Source organism: Lipophrys pholis, assembly GCF_963383615.2.
Source record: "Lipophrys pholis genome assembly, chromosome: 15".
Taxonomy (NCBI): Eukaryota; Metazoa; Chordata; class Actinopteri; order Blenniiformes; family Blenniidae; genus Lipophrys; species Lipophrys pholis.
The window spans coordinates 16,837,031-16,857,666 of NC_137642.1; the positions used below are offsets into that span (position 1 = coordinate 16,837,031).

Sequence of the window (20,636 nt, forward strand, 5' to 3'; positions counted from 1 at the left end):
TCTCGCAGCACCTCTCTAGCACCGGGCAGGAGTGAAATCTGGCAAGCAAGGAAGCCACACACTCCTCACAGACGGCAATACACATCAGGAGAAGACTCTCCTGCTTGACTGGCAGAGAGATTCCTGCCGGTTGGATCAACATTATCAGCCCAGACAGAGAAAGAAGAGAAACATGGCCAATATAGAAAAAAAAAAAAACACTACTGCCCCCTCCCCTTCTCTTAGAGAAAGAAAGACATTACCTGTTCTCTGATATTTCACTTCACAACTCTCTAGGCTCAACTTAATAAAGACCATCTCATTACTATATTCTGCCGATGGGAGACTGCTGGAAACAGATATCAGGCCACATTATGAACAGCTGTTCACACACTCAAACCTAAAAGTTCAATGTCATTTTTACAAGAACTGCCCTGGAAACACATAATACAGCTGCCACGGCAATGAATCCACTTTGGGGCATCACCTGTTCCTTGAAGTCAAAGTGTGTGTGTGTGTGTGTGTGTGTGTGTGTGTGTGTGTGTGTGTGTGTGTGTGTGTGTGTGTGTGTGTGTGTGTGTGTGTGTGTGTGTGTGTGTGTGTGTGTGTGTGTGTGTGTGTGTGTGTGTGTGTGTGTGTGTGTGTGTGTGTGTGTGTGTGTGTGTGTGTGTGTGTGTGTGTGTGTCTGTCTCACAGCGAGTTAGTGAGAAAATGTGTTTTCAGTTGCTGGCGTTTGTTTAAACAGAGTCCTGATGAAAGCCTAGACAAACACAAGGGAATGTCAGTCCAGGGCTAAAATCAACAGATAGAGACTGGAATTGGTCAGAGTCCCTTGTGAGAGAGGCCACGCCCTCTGACACAGCACCGGACCGTCTCCGGACCTCTCGTCTCCACCCGCATGACGAATAGTGAACATGACGAACGAATAGGCCATCTGATACAGCGCAGACATAAGAGGGGGATATGAATTATGGTAGGTGGAGGGACATAAAGCTGTAGAGCAGAAGAAGATGAAACACAAGCACATAAAGAAATGCTGCCAGGCTGTCAGATGAGTCCACTCAGCATACAGCATTAAAAGGCCAAGGCTAAATGGTGTCCAGTGGCACCACTAAACAAGCACAAGTAAAATACATCTATATCTATACAGTCAAGCTTCTCTTGGAGGAAGGGGGAAAAAAAACAATTGTGACAATCTTTCTTGCATTTTAAGTAGACCAAGTGGAGCAGAGAGAATATTCAAAGCAAGCTACACACACTCGCTTTGAATATATTGTCGAGATTACAGCCTTGTATTTTTTTTGTGTCCTAATGTACTGTGAAGGCTGCGGAAGGGCAAATGGTAAAGCAGGCTGGGCAAACATCTAGCCTTATTCAAATCAGTATGGAAGCTCCACTTTTTTTTTTCCTCCTCCTTCTTCTTCGTCCATTTTTGTGTGGGAAGCCAGCAGAGCAAGGCTGAGTCCCTATTGACTCAATGTGCTGAGACGTTTTCCCTTTTACCATTGCTAAAGTAGGCATGAGCGCTAATCCTAAGGGGTTAAATGGAGCCTCCTCTGGGGTTTCCCCATCCTGAGAGAGCTGGGGGTGGCTGCTGCTGCTGCAACGCACACTGAACTTTAATGGATTTGGCAGAATTTTGGCTTCACTTCCTACAAATTACACAGAGGAATTCCCGCTCGAAGAGTCTGCAGTGCAACATTGAAAGAGTGCTTGAAACATTTCATGAGGGGTTTGTTTCTGCTTACATTCAAGGCTTCCCCGTGGCTGAAACTCAGGTGATCGGCATAAATAAGAGAAATGATGCTGATCATGAGAATGAAATTTTAATGTTCACTGTGGGGAAATTGGGTCACTGGTGCAGGAGAGAGAGAAAGTTATGGATGAAAATATCAATAAGTAAAGACAATTAAATGCAAATGAATTCACAAGTGTAGTTTGAGACATAGCTGGACCACTGTGCCGGGTGAAATAATTAAGCAGGTGTGTTGCAGTTTTTAATGGCGCTATAGCCAGAAAATGGCAAATTTGTTTTTTTGCAGTTGTTCATCAAAATATTCACATATGAAATATTGTGTAAGGAGATCTGAAAATACATGCAAATTGCTTGTTCGCCTCTTCACAAAATATTCAGGAGAAATGCCGACTGTAAACTGCTTAAGTCGATAAAGACAGAATATCTTTGCAAATGCTCTGGTCACAGTGATGAATGCTTCTAAACAGGAAAAGCTGGCATTTTCCACATTAACCGTGACCTTTACAAAGAGAAGAATGTGTTTTTGAGAGCCTATTGCAATGTTATGCAGAAACGTGACGGCAGGCACCTACAATTCAATCAACCAAAAGACTGTTCAACCAATAACACCCACCGGAGAAGGGGGACCGTTTCCATTTCAAATCGCAGCCGCTTTCACACCGACACTGAGACAGTGTCATTGGCTGCCAAAGTCTGGCAGCTAATGTCCTCAGGATGTGTTTTTTCTTTCCTAACGCTGTGTCTAAATTCACATCTCCGTTATTGCCTATGTGATTGATGTTGGCTTCAATGACACTACTTCTATTTACACAACACACCTACTCATCTTCTCTGTCCGTGGGGGAAACTTCCTCTAACTTCTACTGGTGATGTGTATTGGGCCATTTTGAAGGAGATCCTACTGGTCTGTGATATGGAAGTTTGTCTTTATAGATCATTTGTGAAACCAGAGCATAGGGAAGGTTTATTACAAGGCTCCGATCTGGAAGAAAGAAAGTCTCCCCGAAGTGAGTTATTACCGTTTACCAAACATCTTTTTCTACTTCTGGTTCTGTGTCTGTACAGACAGGCTTTCAGACGGCTTAAACATGCCCAAACATGGTGCTAATTTCACAAGCAATGCATGTTCTTAATGATACAGATATACAGAAACAAAATACCATAGTCATGTCAATACAAGCACAGCTTCTATTTGAGCTACATCTCTTTGTGTGCCTGAAGGGAGGAAAATCATCATGTGATTCTTTCTTTGTTTAAAATTATATAAATTAAATTAAGCTCCTCATGGGGATAGACTAGAAAACAATGAATAGAGATCTTTCTTTGAAACAGAATAGAAAAAAGTGATAGACCCACAGCTTTAACTTAGAACTAATGTATCCATGTGAAGCTCATGTCACCTTTCAAAGGCATGCAGATGTAGATTCACACTTCCCTAACACAGACACACACACACACTGAAAACCTCCAACGTCTCACCCCATCACCACCATTATAACAGAGGCCTAATTATCCTGTCTGGTTGAAGTTTAACCCCTGAAACACTCAGCCAATATAAATGGATAAAGAGGGTCTACTCCAGTTACTCCCAGTTATACCTGTGTGTCATTCACAACTCCTCGACAAGCACCTTACAGTCTTGCGCTAATAGGTGGGTGGCTAGTCTTCAAACATTTCTTTCAGTGAAGTCATAAATGTCCTCTCATCTCAAGCAGGCCTTTTATTCCGCCATCACCTTTCTTTCTATAGGCTTTCTTTGACTGTGGCTCCTGACTGCAGAGAAATAAGACATCTGATATCCAGCCACTCAGGTTGAGTGCTGAAGCACTGGAGTCAGACACTGAAGCACAGACGCCTCCTTTTTACTGGAGCGGACAGAGGTGTTACCTGAAATCACCTTCGGGTGGCATTTAAGGCTAGTTAAGTAGCTCTTGCTCTCACAATAGCTTTAAGTGATGACCTCTCTCCCAGTCAAAAATGGCAACAGAACTTTCCCGAGTTTAGACAGCAAACATTATAATGATGCACACCGAATTATTTCATTCTAGACAAGCATACACAGGTGTGGGTCTGGATAACGAGAGTGTATTTTAAGCTGATGATTGAAGCGTCGGCTCCGAGTTATGAGTTATCAAGTTTTTCTCTAAAGTGCAATGAACACAGAAAAAAAAAAATAGAATTTTTGTTTTGTACTTTTTGAACAGTTATTTATTGTGTTCAGCCGTGGAAAAACAAAGAGTTGAGAAATCATTAAAAAGGGTAATTTTTAGATATGACTCATGAGAGTAAACAAAGTGGTTCAGATCACAGAGAATACAGAGTCAGATTCAGTGTTTGGCACAGATAAGCGAAGACTTTGATCACTGTGATGGCAGCTCTGTGTGACGAGACCTCCCTTCTTTGGTGTTACCCCCTCTCTTTACCCAAAATACTGTTGCCTAAGAAGCACACTTCCTGTACGTGTTCCCTTCAACGGGGCCATTACGGCCCTTGAGGTATTGTTTAATCTATTTTATCTTATCTAGAGCAGCAACGACTCGGTTTGTTTCACTAGATAACATTGGTGCTGACTTCCTCTCTTATAACTCTAAACCCTGACTGACCCTTTCATAAAGGCAACCGAAAGCTTCGTCTCAAACGGCTGAATCACTAAACTCACACCGACGCTGGAGGAATGAGTCGCTCAGTTAAATTACCACAAACGTGCATGTTTGTCTTTAAGATTCCTTGTCACTTACACAAGCGTGTAGAGATCCCTGTAAAGATAAACGCTGCCATTTTAACCATGGCTGGTGAAAAGATGCTAAGCTGGCTAATTACAGATTTCGTGCAGAAATAGTAAAGCAGTTAGAAAGCAAGGAAAGGGCCTAAATGAGCTACGTTACAGATGTATGCTGAACTCTGGAAACACTGTATGGTAATTCTATTTCTTACCTCCTTCATTGTGCTGATTAGTGCTGTGGGGGGAGAGTGTTCTACCTAATCTGATCACAGCGCATTGTGTTTGGGGGTCATTAACCTATAGGAGGTCCCGAGGTTGACAAGTCAGCTCCTACCCCCCTCTACCTTCATGAAACCCACTCATCCCTGAGATCCTCTATCTGTGCCGACAGCACAAAAGTGACCACAAAAACAGCCAAAAGAAAACAAAAGACGGAGGAAAAAACAGCCGATGGAGCTATTTGCATGGTTTGTCATTCTTTCAAAAAAAACAAAAAAGCGGTCCTGATGACTCCTGACCGGAGCTGCTGAGCTTGCCTGAGCAGCAGGATGTCAGCCCCTTTAGTCTCTGTTGTTGTTGTTTTTGTTGGCCCTCGTCTTCCCCTGGCCCTGCAGAGCAGTCTCAAGAGATGAAGGGGTCAAGTCATTCTTCAACATCTGGGATCTGCATTAGAAAAGGCTGGTACTTTATCGCATGGTCTACTGGCGATAATGAAAATGGTGGGGCTCTGTTTCATGCAACCGACATCTGCATTCACATGAATAAAGATAAACCAAGCTCCACCAGTCGAGGCTTCCTTGCCAAACATTTTAGGCAAAAACCCGATGCCAACATTTACATTTAAACAAGCCCACACTAATGAAATTCAACATTTTCCTGTATGTCGTTATTCAGACTTTTATGTTTATTCCTATAAACCCTTTTCCTACCCCCATCGCACACATTACCTCCTCTGCATATTCAAAACCCACGAATGCCCCAACATAACCAACAGCACTTTTCATCCACAAACTCCAGTAACACTGTTGTGATACTGAAAGGTTTTCTGTCAGGGTGGCAAAGCAGAGATGGAAGGCCCACAGCAAAGATCACTGTCGGTTGCCTGTAGAGGCCGGATATGCAAATAAAGCAGAAGGTAAAAAAAAAAAACTAAAAAAAAAAACAAAGCGATGTTTTTGGCAGCAGCTTTTTTTTACATGCTCCTTTTAATTTGGCTTTGGTTAAGAGCACAGAAAGTCTATCAATAATGAATTCCAGTCAGAGCACGGAAGGCGATATGAGGGGAAATCAGCCTCCATTTTTCCATGTGAGCCCCCAAGCTGTGTTGGGGGTCTATTGCATTTCACACAGGCTTTTTAGTGGATGCTAAGCTTAAGTGGCAAATGAATGGGGAAAATGTGAGAAAGATTAAAATAATATCAATAATTCTTTGCTACCTTACACAGTAAAAGCAAGCCATTATTTCTGGTTTCAGGGCGATATCCAGAATGTAGGGCAGCACACCGCAGACAACTGCAAGTCCCATCTATTGACCACAGCAAGACCAAAAAAGTAAATCAATTGTCTGGGAAGATTGCCTGTCATAAGAGACAAAAAAACTGACCTGAGGAGAGTTTGACAAAGGAAAAGACCACAAGCACCCTTTACAGCTGTTTTGCGAACACAACAGTCAAAAGCCACTTTAACTAGTACTAGGAAAAATCAAGCGGTACAACAAAGTAGGAAACAATCTGTTTGTTGTCTAAACACTGCAACTGGCCAGACAGACTGGAGTGCGTCCTTGGGAAAGGAGAGTACTATCCCCTTGAACAAAAGATGAACAGAGCAACAGATTTTCCTCGGTCCTGAGATAACAGAAACCCAACACCCTCGTCCTCCAGCGGGGCTCTTTGTACGCCTAAGAGAGGGTCAATCAGCAGCCGCTGACAGATGTGTCTGCAGTCGATTTAGGAGAGGAAACCATGTTGAGGTCAGGCACAGACTTCTCTAGAAGGAAGACAAGGATCATGTCAGGATGTCCAAAACAAACCTTTCCTAAACTCAGTCTTTAACGTGCAGCAACTTAACCAAGCGTGTTAAACTTATTGACAATATTGTCAAATAAAAAGCTTCAGTGAAAACACGACTATATAGAACACAGCAAAAAAATTAATAAATAAATGTATTTCATAACAATTTGCCTCCAGATGAGCAATATACAGGCAGCCAGTCTATAATCGTTCCAAAAATCCCTTTGTGTTTCTAACAAAAGTGAGAGCCACTCCAGCTGGAAAGCAAACAAATCTGAAAAACTCCACTGGAGGTCTAAGTAGTTTTGGCAGATGCTCCACGCTTAAGTGTCTGTTCAATTAGGCTCTCGTGTAAAGATGGCAATCACGGTTTAACCGTGGGCTCCTGTGTTGAAACTGTAGTTGGATCATGTTCTGTCCCGTTAGGAAAAAGTCGACATGATATGTCAAACGGTCACACCCTTCAACCATATCTTGTGTTACAGTGACTCTGAGAAGATCAGAATAATCCCCATCATCATCATCAAAGAGGGAAAGAGTTAAATCATCATATTGTCTATTTACTGGGTTAATCTTTGATTTTATGGTTAAACATGATATGTGCAGTGAGTTCTTCTGCCTACTTTCAAGATCTTGCAGTTCTCCACTATCACTGTGCAGTTTTGAGAGTTCTGGAAAACTCATGTAACCAAGCTGTGCCACACTGGCAATGCTGGTCTGTGATTTACCGGTCATACTGTAAAATACAAGGGGTTACTGTAACGACTAATATAAGGGTGCCAAGCTCTACTTCTCTGATAACTGGGAATGTCATATACCACCAGAAAGCAAACATGATTTAGGACTTGTGGTAAGGAAAAATACACGTACCAATCCGATCAACTGTGACAGAATAATAATTAAAGAGTTAAAGACTGAAATGTAAAAAAAAAACAAAAAAACATTTAAGTCTAGGCTCATTTAGAAAGTCTTACACAGCCTATCTTTTCTTTTAAACATATCACAGTGAAACAATAGCAGTTCCCTTATACTAGTCAAATGACTTTTAACTCCACTGCTTTTTAAACTGTCTTTTCTCACCGGAGAGAAACAGCTCTCTTAACAAATAGAAAATATGACAAACTTCAGTTGAATATTTTACTATCCCGAAGAACAAGTGAACAACACCTCTCTAACAAAGCGGTTTGTTTACTGAAAATGAATGCAGACACTCCAAGCATTCAACGCTGAATAGTATAATAGGCTTGAGGTAATTACCAGAAAGTGGTATTGGCGGGAGTGAATGACAAGTAAGAGAGGAAACTCCATAATGCACAAACAGCTGCACACGTCACACACATCTGATCATTGACCCACCGGGATCAACAGGAAGCCCGGCCTTCAAACAACAGATGAACAGAGCTGCTCATCACAGCTCAATGCGGCCGGCTGCGGTGCCTGCTGCCCTGTCAGGTAGCCAGAGGCTGAAAACACAGGCGATGACGCAGGGCAGGGGAGAGCAGTGGCCGGGTCGTCTTGGCCACGCAACCCTTTGACTAACGGGTTGACTCACAGATGCTTTGCGCCTAGAAGGAGACTAACCCACGGTTCGGCTCCGTGTATACGTGAAACCAAAGAGGGTCAGACGTGAAGAGGGTCAAGACTCGGTTCGGGTGTGTTGCCGAGACTTGCGTGTCACGCGTCAACAAACACACATATGTTTCCATGTGCAGACTGAAAGTGAAGCTTCCACGCTCACATTTGAGGAATTAGCACAAGTCTAAATTTGCGTTATAAATTATTCTGGTTCACTGTGACAACATCATCAAATATTCATTACCTGTCAGACTGAAAACAGCCTGTATGATATGTGCTTCACTCGGAGAAAAAGACAAAGCTTTTAATAGCATTTTTTTGGGGGCTTTTGTTGTTTAGCAAAAACTGTCTGTCGCCGTGTCCTGTAGTGTTGTAAATACTGGATTTTGTTGACTCTTTTGGTAAAAATAACAATGAATAAAATAAACTGCAGCCAAGATAACTGAAAATTATGACATCAAAAGCCCTACGTGGAAAAAAAACCATTTAAAAATATCCTGACACATGTAAAACAAATGCACAATTAGAATTTAACGAGGGTTAAAAATGCTGCAGAAAATAAACCGCAACAATTAAAAGCTTGGTTTGTATCTCCTTTTTTCTTTCTTCTTTTTTAAACCAACATTAACACACACATACTGTACATCTCTCTCTCGCTCTCTGTCTCTCTGCCTCTTCATGCCAGCCAGCATCGCTTTCCACAGTGACTACTCGCTCATCTTAAGTGCACACATCTGACAGGGATGAGAGTGCCTTTCCCCTTTCCTCCACTCCCCCTAGTGTATCCCACCAACACTGCATCCTGCATCTCCAAAACACAGAGAGAGAGAGAGAGAGAGAGAGAGAGAGAGAGAGAGAGAGAGAGAGAGAGAGAGAGAGAGAGAGAGAGAGAGAGAGGAGGAGAGAGAGAGAGAGAGAGAGAGAGAGAGAGAGAGAGAGAGAGAGAGAGAGAGAGAGAGAGAGAGAGAGAGAGAGAGAGAGAGAGAGAGAGAGAGAGAGAGAGAGAGAGAGAGAGAGAGGCCCCTCCTCCAGATGACATCAGTGCTCTATTGAAGCAAAGCTAGAGGCAAACACAACTCCACATTTGTATTGAGATCTACCCGTGCACCTATGTCCTCGCACAGCCTACAGATTGTGTATGTGTGTGAGGGGGGACCAGTAAACATAGCAGTGCTGCTACAGATAAACTCCACATAGCCTTGTGATTGAGAGGAGCATTTTTTGGGGGGGGATCTGAGTTTCTCCATAGCCTGGATTGGATTATTATAATTTTTTTGTTCCTGTTGCGACCCATAATTTATGAGGATACCTGTTACTTTCCATATTTTTGTTTGGTTAGAGAGGTAAGTGCGTTTTTTTTTCCTGCTGGTACACTCCTGTTGGGAATGCTTCCTTTTTCTTTTCTCTGGATCTTCTTTCTGGCTGAAGGGAATTGAAGTAATGCGGAATCCTCGGGAGTTGCTCGTATCTAATTAGTTACCCTCTTTCCAACATCTATTTATTTTTTTTATTTTTTTATATTCAAGGCAGGCGGATGATATTAGATTTTTCTGGGGTCTCACAGTGATAGGAATGATCGAGTGCACTTTTTCTAGTGCAGATAACTAAACTGAACACCCTTCATCCAAACATGGGGGAAAACACCAACTGATCTTCTCGGTGGATTAAAATAAATAAATAAAAACAATTTATTCATCTTCCACATCTTCAATCCTTTTCGTGGCGGAAACTTGCTGCGTCCCTCTTTACGCACCGGCTCTGCTCCTCCGACACGCAGATCTCTTTCAACACATCCATGCTCTGGTTTTAAAACAGCTGCAATCAAAAGAGCGCCTAAACCCCCGCTTATTTGAGCTTAAACTGCGAGACAATCGTCCGTGGTGAATATGCAAACTTGTCTGGCTGCGTGAAGCCTCCTTGGTGTCGCAGCCCGAGCAGACGCCCCGGTGCGCAGCTCGATCTGCGGCGCGCATCCCGCCGAGTTAAGACGGGAGCTGGAGAAAACTCAAACTCTCCTACGAGTTACTCCGAAACGGCACCGAAATGTACAGACACCCCCCTTCCCCACCAATCCTCCACGAAGCACCAGCTTTTCTCTGGCTTGGTGAGAGAAGAAAAACTCCCCTCTTTTCCCCCCTCTTTTTTTGCAGCGGGGGCGCAGAGAACGGCACCAAATAAAACCCATCTAAGTTGAATACGCACCACGCGATCATCGGCTCATTACGTGCACACATCAAACTGTAACGTTACATTAACGATGCTTCGAACAGCTGGCTTTCCTGCGCGCTCGCTGCTCTGTTGTGACTGCTGTATTAAGAAGCATACCAGAAATAAACGCGCTTTTTTACAGTAAGGTAATACTGTGAGCTCATATGGCCGCTTGTCAGCAGATTTCTCACTCTTAATGTCACTCTGTGGTGCAAATGAAAGCTGGCTTCGTCCCCCCCCCCTCATACAAACGAATATTTATCCCATCGGAGCAATGCAATGAACTGGACACCTTATTGGACGGCTGTTAATCCAATTTAACGCAGCGTTTTTATCTTCATCAGACGATAAGGTCATCCAGGCTTTAAACAATGACAGACTGCACCGAACCATTCCATCATGTCAACAACACAGGAGAGGCAAACTTGACTTGAAATTGTCAAGCAGTTGTCACAGTTGTTCACAGTGTTTGAGAGGAAATAAATGAATTGCCTGTTAAACATTGGAGGCATGAGGACAGACCCAATTGTATTCACTGATAATGCTTGAGGCAAAAAAAAAGTCCCCAGTCAATTGCATGCAGAGGGAATTCACAATGCAGATTAATAACTAACCAGGTCACTTCACATAGAATATGCACTAGCCAGAAAATTTAGAGGTTAAATAATGTATTTGTCACGAAAAAAGTAATAAGATTGCCACATCTTCTACGAGAAAAAAAAAATATATATATTTCGGATTCAACACAGTACTCGGAGGAGGCCTAATTCGCCTCCTTTCATCATTTATTTAGCCACTAACCCATGTCTTTTACCATCCATCTCAAGCTGTAAAAGACAAATCATTTTATATTGGTTGCTGAAAGGGAAAGCATGAACGTGGCTGCAAAGCTTAAACACCACAGACGAAGTTCAAGAAATAACCTGCAGAGACAGTCCAGGAGGTGCACTAACAAATCCCTGTATTTTGGTGTCTGGCCTGTCCTGCAGCCTAACATGAGTATTTCATGTTTTGCTGTTTGCTTGTCACACACAGACACACTCGCATTTCATCTTGCAGTGCCTACCACCCCCATGTGGGGAAAAAACAATTGCAGCTGCTACAGATCTCTCCTTTCAGGCTGCTACAAAAGAGAGACCCCCGTCTGTCGCAGGCCTCTATGCGCTCTTCTTAATGGGCCGGCAAAAGTATCATCTGTTCAGGCCGTCTAAAGACAGCACCAGGAGGGCACATACCAAACCCGCGAAACTGCCCGAGATTTTTACCCATTTTCCCCTCTTTGGCTCAGACGTGTCCTGTGTCCCTGTGAATTCAGATGTGACCATGAATGTTCCATTGTGTCCCAGCAGCACAGTAGGCCGCTGCCAGGTGTCTGGACATATATCGGGCTGAAATGTTAATCAATGGAGGGCACAAGGGTTCACAGCTCACTAAAACAGAAGCAGAAAAACTCATCTCCGTTAAGAGCAGGAAATAATGGAACATTTAACCACTATTTTACTGAGCCTCAACCATCAACAATTCATTATTCCACTTTGATTGTTTGCGTCAAACCCATCGACTCACCAATTGGAGTGGCAGACTCGCATTCGAGACCCGAAATCTCGACAAAACGAAAACCTCAAAAAACTATATTATGTGCAATCAATCATAAATCAAAATTATATTACGAATAATCAACAGCAGATACAAACAACACTGATTTCCCAAAGGAGAGCTCGACTGTGGTTCAAAATTAATTTTAGGGCTCATGAATAATTTAACAGTCAGCCATTACAACTTCTACAGCTCTTTCCACCCTAAATGAAGCCCGTGTAATATTATTCTGTATTTTACTGGACTAAAAAGTCATTATAATCTGCAATACTTTTGACAGGCATGAAATTGTTTCTATTTCCGTTTCTTTCCAAAGCCTTTCTTGTGGAGAGTATGACTCGAGGGCACAAAGTCTTGGGCTCTGTTATTGCACACTAATGTGCATTTATGCGTGTTGGGCTCACAATGGCTATCAGTGTCCAGCTTTGTGTGAGCCTCCTACGCTCGCCAGTGAGAAGTAACTAGCTGTACACACACACACACACACAATTTTACTAGGATGCTCAATTTAACTTTGCCAGTTCAGATTAAATGAAGCAGAATCCACTTTGACTGCTACAGAAATCCCCCTGTCCTGCCGGAGGAGCCTATTAGGACGATGGAAAAAGACATCCATCACTAAAAATGTTGAAATCAGCGTTCATTGCTGTTAAAAAAGGCTGGATGCACGGTAAAGTATCGTGTGTACAAGCGTACAAAACCTATAATGTAAACGTAAATGACTCGTGTTGACTGTGCTAGAAAGGAAGATCTTTCTTACATTTTAAAACTTTTTTCAAGCCTAAGCCCCCTCCGTGAGCCTACATGGTCCACATGCTTGCCTTGTAATGAACAATAGAGAGGGGCCACTCTCCTGAAATACGATGAGCGTGGAAAAGAAAAAGGGGGGGGGGGGGGGGGGGGGGGCAGTGAAGAATCGGGGCTCAGCTATGCTTCCTGTAAAGTACAATGCGCAATGTTCAAAGCAGACTTCTGGTCGATAACACAGTATACCTGAACACACCGAGGCCTGTGAAAGATGTTGCCACTGTTTGTTATTGGATGAATGATTGTGTCCCCCGACCCTGTGGCTTGAATTTAATTCAGATTTTAGGTCATTTTGGTGGCAGTAGAAAGGGAAAATGAATGAAAATGTGCCATATCCAATATGAGGGCATTCAGAGAATCATCCTGCCTCAAAGCCCTCAAAGTCTCTTACTATGAGTGCTGATGGGTCCTCCTGGGTTCTCTAGATTAATCCAACATGCAGCAGTGATTTCTGTCTTTTATGTTATGCTAAGATTTTAAGGATTCGAATCAAGCCTCCATACTTAACAATATTCAGAAGATGGAGAACTTTTATTTGAAAAGGGGCTATTTAAAATTGAAATAGCTTGCCTAAGTGCTGCATTAAAAGTTCATTCCAACAGACAGACAGCACATATCCCTCCATCATCCCGCCATTTTGTAAAACTCCATTACCAAATTTCATCTATTTTTTCCCCCCTCATGTCAGACTCTCCTATTCTACAACTTAGGAGAGGTCACATCTGCTGTTTTTTTTTTCCTCCCAGACTCTAATCTACTACTAATGTGATACTGGACTGAGAGCCCATGTTTAGATGAACAGAAGGAAGGGGGAGGCTGTGTTATTATGAGACAGCATCTCAGGAGTTGTAATCAAGTTACAAGCCTCTCATTCCCTAATCTTCCCCTTGTCATGGGTTACAACTGTTAAATGGCTGGGTCTCTTGTTCCTAATTTACCTTTACATGTCTTACAGCACACAGTGGCAGCCAACAGGTCACAGTGACGGTGGCATGGATGCAAAGCTATTGTGTTGTAAAAGGAAACATAACATTTTCCTTGGCAGAGGAATTTCTATTTTTACTAACAGAAACAGCATTCATAGAAGGTAAAGAGAGGATGGGGCGGGGGTAAGGGGTCAAAGAGAGGAGCTGGGAGTGACAGCGATGGATGTAAGGGCCATCCTCTCCTTCATGCAAAATTCAAATGGGCTTCATTTCTCACAAGAGCTTTTTTTTTTATTTATTCCAACAATGCCAGTAATTCATTGTACTCTGAATGGACCAGAGTTTCCTCTCATGTGCAGAATCCAGACAAGCCTTTTTTTTTTTTTTTTTGAAAAATCACGGGACTAGTTCTCATGTAAAACGCCACAAGCTCAGTTACGCACTGAACTGGACTGAGAAGTGCACAGGAGCTCCACCCTCAGCCATTGTTGAGTTGAGGGTCTACATCAGTGTTGTCTTTTGTAGGCACTGACATTCTTTCTTGTATCACCATAGAAAAGAAATGTAGCCTGTTAGAGCAACAATGCTGTAAAAGGTCAAACGGGCCAAATAATCACACAGAAGAGCGACTATATTTAAATACGTAATGTTGCACAATTCTGAAATAAGCCGACATACACTACTAAATGCAATTAGATTTCCAGGTATCAATGTCTAGCTCGCTGGGTGGGATGCTAAAATGAAATGTTTAAATGCATCCAGGCATCGTAATAAGAAACATCAGCTGAGAAAGTTGCAATATGATCCATTATTATACTGTCATTATCTTTACTAAATGTATTGTTCTTTGGTTGTTGTCTTTTTCAGAGCCCCATCCCAAGTGTGAGGAGGCCACAGCATGACACACGCTGCAGATGCATGAGAGCGACTGGGCTCACAGGGATAAGCAACTTGCCCTTTTTTCCACTCCTTTGAGGGGAGAACATTGGTTATCTGCTTTAGGAAAAGGGACCAGAGCCCTGGATTAATGTATATACAGGCTCAACAAGGGAGCAGCGGATTCTGGGTTACCTGAAGACTCGGAGTACACAAGTGAACAGGCCTGGATTGAGCCTGTGGCAGAGGGGATTGGCATGGCTCAGACCAGCTTTGTGTCAACTCATCATGCCTGCCGGGTTTGATTGCAGAAAGGAGCCTCTGCTAAAGCTCACCCCGGCCAACTCTCGGATCATTATACAACACCCAAAAAATCTCATTTGCGGTTATGGCTGTTGAGGTTGAAAACTGCTTCAGCCATTAGGATTTTTAATATTACCTGAGAGTGCATGCTTTGTCAATGAGAGGGGATGTTTTTTGTACAGGCTTATCTGCCATGGTAAAGGCATTGAAAGCATGAGCCTCTGACAACACGGAGGAGGTCATCGTCCAAACACGGATTGGCTCAGCAAACACTGACCAGGTCAGGATATCACAAGAATCCCCCTGGACAAACTTTCCCTTTCAGAGAGGATAAGGACACATTCAAGAAGAAACCTTGATTGGATTTTTGGTGCCTGGAAAGGATTTACCACATCGTATAAATCAGGTATGACAAATACAGATGGCTTTGTCTGTTTCCACTTGACTGACCTGATCACCATTTTCTAATGAGACGCACAGGAGGACAGGTCACGGCAGGAATACATAATTAAAGCAATAATTCAGTATTAGGCTAATTAAAATGGAACTACGCACGGCTGATGAAATGAAAAAGGAAAACATTAAAGCGACAGACACCTTCTGCCTTTTTGTTTTGCTCATTTTGTGGCTGTTGTTGCATGATGAATTATGAAAATAATGTCTCATTTCGGAAAATAACGTGCCCTTTTTATAACAGCTGACAGTTGCAAAAAAGAAAAACAACCCTTGTCCTGTGTAAGAATAAGTGAAGCTCACAGACTCCTGTTGTGATCTAAAAACAAATCTTAAAACATACTCTCAATGTGCTTAAACTTTGATCGAACCTCCAAAGTGAGAGAATACATTTTGGTACTATGATGAAAAGGAGTAGTGAAGCCTTGAATTTAAATGGAAAAAAGACTTGTGTAATGATGTAAAAGGATTTAAGTTATGTCGGTTTCACAACAGTTCATCAACAAAGCCGGACTTTGTTCACCCTAGTGGTCTGCAGTGATGAAAGACAGCCTTGAGTTTAAGAAACGTGTAAAACAACTAGGGAATGTATTACATTTCACCGGCCAAAAAGTCAAGGCACAGACTTAATTCAAAGCTGAAGAGGTGGAACATTTTGTATCAAAGAGAAGGCAGGGTGGCATTTTATCTGATATTTTTAGGATTTTTTAAAAAATGTTATAAGATAAAATATGAAAGGCATGCTCGAAAACAAATACGAGCAAAAACATATCATACATTGTCATACAGTGTTCAGTTTGTTTCAGTGTAACAAGAGGCATTCAACCAGGTTTTTCAGCACTCATCCAATTTACAAAGTGCTGCAGGCAGCCTTTCAAACACGCAGCCATTATAAGAACAGGAATTTGGCTCACATTTAAAGGCTTTGTGTATTAAATGTACACTTGTGTCTTCTACCCAGGGGCTCTGGAGTGATTAGACTGCCAGGCAACACACCTTCAAGATGGTGCGCCAATGCAAGTCCTTCATCCTCTTCCTCATCAGGATCGGGCTGCTGCTGGGCCTTGCTAACCCCCTGGTGACCTCCGCTTCATGTCCCTCAGCCTGCCGCTGCGATAGGACGTTCATCTATTGTAACGACCGTGGCCTGACTTCCATCCCTACTGGTATGCCCCTGGATGCCACAGTGCTCTTTCTGCAAAACAATCGCATTAAGAGTTCGGGCATTCCTGCAGAGCTTCAGAGGCTCACAAATGTGGAGAAGATCTTCCTGTACTGCAACAACCTGGATGAGTTCCCCACTAACCTCCCTCTTGGGCTAAAAGAGCTCCACCTTCAGGAGAACAACGTTCGGATGATTACCCATTCCTCCTTAGCCCAAATTCCCTACATCGAGGAGCTGCACCTGGATGATAACTCTGTATCGGCAGTCAGCATAGAGGAGGGGGCCTTCAGGGACAGTAATCACCTCAGACTACTTTTTCTCTCCAGAAACCACCTAAGTACAATCCCGTCAGGCCTGCCCATGAGTATTGAGGAGCTCCGCTTTGATGACAACCGCATCTCCTCCATCTCAGAGCAATCGCTGCAAGATCTCATTAACCTGAAGCGACTGATCCTGGATGGTAACCTGCTAAACAACCGTGGGATTGGGGAGATGGCATTCATCAACCTAATCAATCTGACTGAGCTCTCACTAGTGAGGAACTCCCTGACGTCACCACCAGCCAACTTGCCGGGCACCAGTTTGGAAAAGCTGCAGCTACAAGATAATCACATTAATCGGGTGCCACCTGGGGCTTTTGCTTTCCTTAGGCAGCTGTATCGTCTGGACCTTTCTGGGAACAACCTGAGCAGCCTTCCACAGGGCGTGTTTGAAGATCTGGACAATCTCACACAGCTCCTGCTACGCAACAACCCCTGGCAATGTACTTGCAGGATGAAATGGGTGCGTGACTGGTTGCGGTCGTTGCCATCGAAGGTGAATGTTCGTGGCTTCATGTGCCAGGGTCCTGATAAGGTCAAAGGAATGGCCATTAAGGACCTAACTACGGATATGTTTGACTGCACAGATTCAGAACTCATCCCTACATATGAGACAAGCACAGTCTCCAACACTTTACACCCATCACAGCCTCAGTGGCCCTTGTTTGTGACTAAAAGACCTGTCGTGAAAGGACCTGACATCAGTAAGAATTACCACAGCACTACCACCTCTTCGGGCAGAAAGATCATCACTATCAGTGTGAAGTCCACCAGTGCAGATACAATACACATATCATGGAGAGTGTCACAACCGATGACTGCCCTGCGCCTCAGCTGGCTAAAGCTGGGACACAGCCCTGCCTTTGGCTCCATCACTGAGACCATTGTGCAGGGGGAGAGGACGGAGTATCTCCTCACTGCGCTAGAGCCGGAGTCTTCCTATAGAATATGCATGGTTCCCATGGAAACCAGCAACATTTACCTGTCAGACGAGACCCCTGTTTGCATCGAGACGGAAACTGGTTCTCACAAATCTTACAATCCGACTACAACTTTAAACCGAGAGCAAGAAAAAGAGCCTTACAAAAATTCAAGCCTGCCTTTGGCTGCTATCATCGGAGGGGCTGTGGCTCTTTTGGCAATAATAATGCTGGCTCTGGTGTGTTGGTACGTGCACAGGAATGGTTCACTATTTTCGAGGAACTGCACCTATAACAAAGGTCGTCGGAGAAAGGATGACTATGCTGAAGCTGGCACTAAAAAGGACAACTCCATCCTAGAAATTCGAGAGACGTCTTTTCAAATGATACCTATAAACCATCTGCCTGTGTCCAAGGAGGAGTTTGTGATACACACAATTTTCCCACCCAATGGCCTGAGTTTATACAAAAGCCCGCATAGTGAAAACAACCTCAATAACAGGAGCTACAGAGACAGTGGAATACCAGATTCAGACCATTCCCATTCATGATATCGCGCATGGACGTTCATGACGAGTGTTTGACTTCAACAGAGTGGCAAGACTTTTACAAAACACTGGATCTATAAGACTAAAGAAGCAATGTTCTGTACATTTGCCATATAATTTATATTTAAGGACATTTTATGAAGATGACGAACGTTCCAGTTGCAGCCCGTCACTGAACCATCAGTGGGTATTGTAACTAACTGCAATTCTATATTTTAGGGATTTGTAGTAATTTGTACTGTATTTCCTTTGCTTAAGATTATTGACCAACAAAAGAAACTCTGTGTTCTACTAAGATATGATGACTTGTCAACTGTGAAAGTGGGTTTTCATTGCTGTGTTGAACAATCAGACTTTAGGAAACCTTGTAGTATAAGCACAGGTCATTCTTTTAACTTTGTGGCTGTCATAAAAACAAAAAGGCAAAAAAATGACGTAAACTAAGGCACAGCTGATCACTTAATTCACAAAGCAGGCATGTTGCCCTTGAGAAGAATGTGCAGTCAGTAGCTGTCTCCCACACACAATGGACCAAGATGCTCACTCTAGTATTCACCTGGTGTGGAGTACGATTAACTAAAGATGAGGTGCCGTGCTTTTTATCTCCACTTTGTTCCGTGTGTTATTTTGTTTCGTTTGCAAGACGATGAAACACAGCAAAGCAACCCAAGCAGGGTTCCAATGTTTCTCATAGGATTGTAGGCCACAGCACAGGGCAGATAAAGCACACCGACCTTAAGGAGCTCTTTGCTCCTAAAAACAAGTGGACAGGCTGACACAGAGGACCCCCCACTATCTCTATTTGTACAAGCCAACAATGGCCACAGGACAATGGCGGCATTCTTTAGTACCATGTACCATACGTCATTCTAGTCACCGGGCCAAAAAGACAAAACGTGTTGGCTTTCAGTAGAATAACCACAGTGTCAGCAACTCCTTGTTATGAGTATTATTTTGTATTATTTTCCAAATGAACACACTTTTATGTTGCCACAATTTGAAGTTAACTGTTCTTTACAATTGAAAACCAAAGTGCATTGTATGCCCTTTGGCCAGTCTTGTATGTGCCTTGATCCAATGCTTATTGTATTTAGCTTTTTAAGAAACCAGTGACTTTTTTTCATACACACTTGAATATGAAAAATATTGGTCATATTACAGAATAAAAGTGGACAAAAAATAACTTTGCTCTTTCTTGCCTGGAGTGCAGCAGTTTGCTCTTTAAATAACATGTCATGTTGGTATTTTCCAAATACGGTTTCACCATGCATTGGTGTGATGGCTCGATTTATTTTTTGGTGCTCAAAAATAAATACCATCAAGTAAAAGAAAGGCAACCGGAAACTTGTTTCATAGATTAATATATCTAATTATTAAGAAGGCACATATTCTAAAATTGGAGTATAAAGAAATAGGTTATAGTCATTTTATCCTAACTTTGAGGCCTTACATCATAGCCTTAAGACCACTGTCACCTTTTCCAAGACACAGTGAACTATTAACAGTAACACAGATTCTGTTCTTGGAGCCCCTTTTCCCATTCAACGGGCAGTGTATGGAGTAACATCTGCTTAAGGCTGCGATTGTTCTTTGGTGTGGTGAAGTCATGTGTTACTTATCCGATTGGCCAGAGAGAAATATCAGAGTAGAAATGGGGCTGAGGAGACATTGGACTCTAGGGCTTGATGAACCTCCCAGGCACCAGGGCAACAGAAAACTAATAACCAGGGACCATATGGAGGGTGGTACGGGCAGACCCTGCTGAGGATGCCCGTCTCTGCAGAGGACAGAGTGCGCACGCACGCACACACACACACACACACACACACACACACACACACACACACACACACACACACACACACACACACACACACACACACACACACACACACACACACACACACACACACACACACACACACACACACACACACACACACACACACACACACACACACACACACACACACACACACACACCACTGGGCTCCAGGCAGCACACTTAATGACACGGTTGCAGTTCTCCCTCCAGCAGGCCCATGAAAAGGTACATATCAAAATCATTAAAATGGTATAGTGCTTCATCTTACAGAAGCAAGCAAAGCAGGCACTGTTGTGGAAGTTAACGTAATGCTAATGCATTTCAGATTGTACTTGGTCATTGTGGGCATTGACCGTTCTCAAAGACAAAAGCACATGTGTAGTCAGTGAGCACATAAAAAAAAATGTCATATCCACAGACACATGCCCACAAGCTCTTAGCACTATGAAAGCTTTAATTACAGTAAGGGGAGTCACTAAAAGCAGCACAAGTGCTTCAAACCTTGGACTTTAAGTATACAGTAACCCAATAACCTTTACTCCCTATATATACTTTTGTTTCTAATATATTAGCACTAATTACTTGGAAACCATGGTCAACTACCACATTATAGAAGCAAAATAGAGTTTTGTGATTTCACAAAATTAC

The 20,636-nt window shown here is 42.9% G+C and overlaps 2 protein-coding genes across 5 annotated transcripts in view; one reads left to right on the forward strand and one right to left on the reverse strand.

The window, feature by feature from the left end:
• macrod2 (mono-ADP ribosylhydrolase 2) overlaps positions 1 to 20,636 on the reverse strand; it is a 426,376-nt gene that overhangs the window by 325,304 nt on the left and 80,436 nt on the right. The window lies entirely within an intron of this gene.
• flrt3 (fibronectin leucine rich transmembrane 3) lies at positions 9,114 to 19,337 on the forward strand. Its single transcript, XM_080482406.1, has 3 exons — positions 9,114 to 9,384; positions 14,446 to 15,163; positions 16,172 to 19,337. The coding sequence occupies exon 3, from the start codon at positions 16,214 to 16,216 to the stop codon at positions 18,164 to 18,166; it is 1,953 nt and encodes a 650-aa protein (XP_080338532.1). The 5' UTR covers positions 9,114 to 9,384; positions 14,446 to 15,163; positions 16,172 to 16,213; the 3' UTR covers positions 18,167 to 19,337.

Excerpts from the sequence above, each read along its gene's own strand:
- flrt3 (XM_080482406.1), top strand. The coding sequence starts at position 16,214 with ATGGTGCGCCAATGCAAGTCCTTCATCCTCTTCCTCATCAGGATCGGG.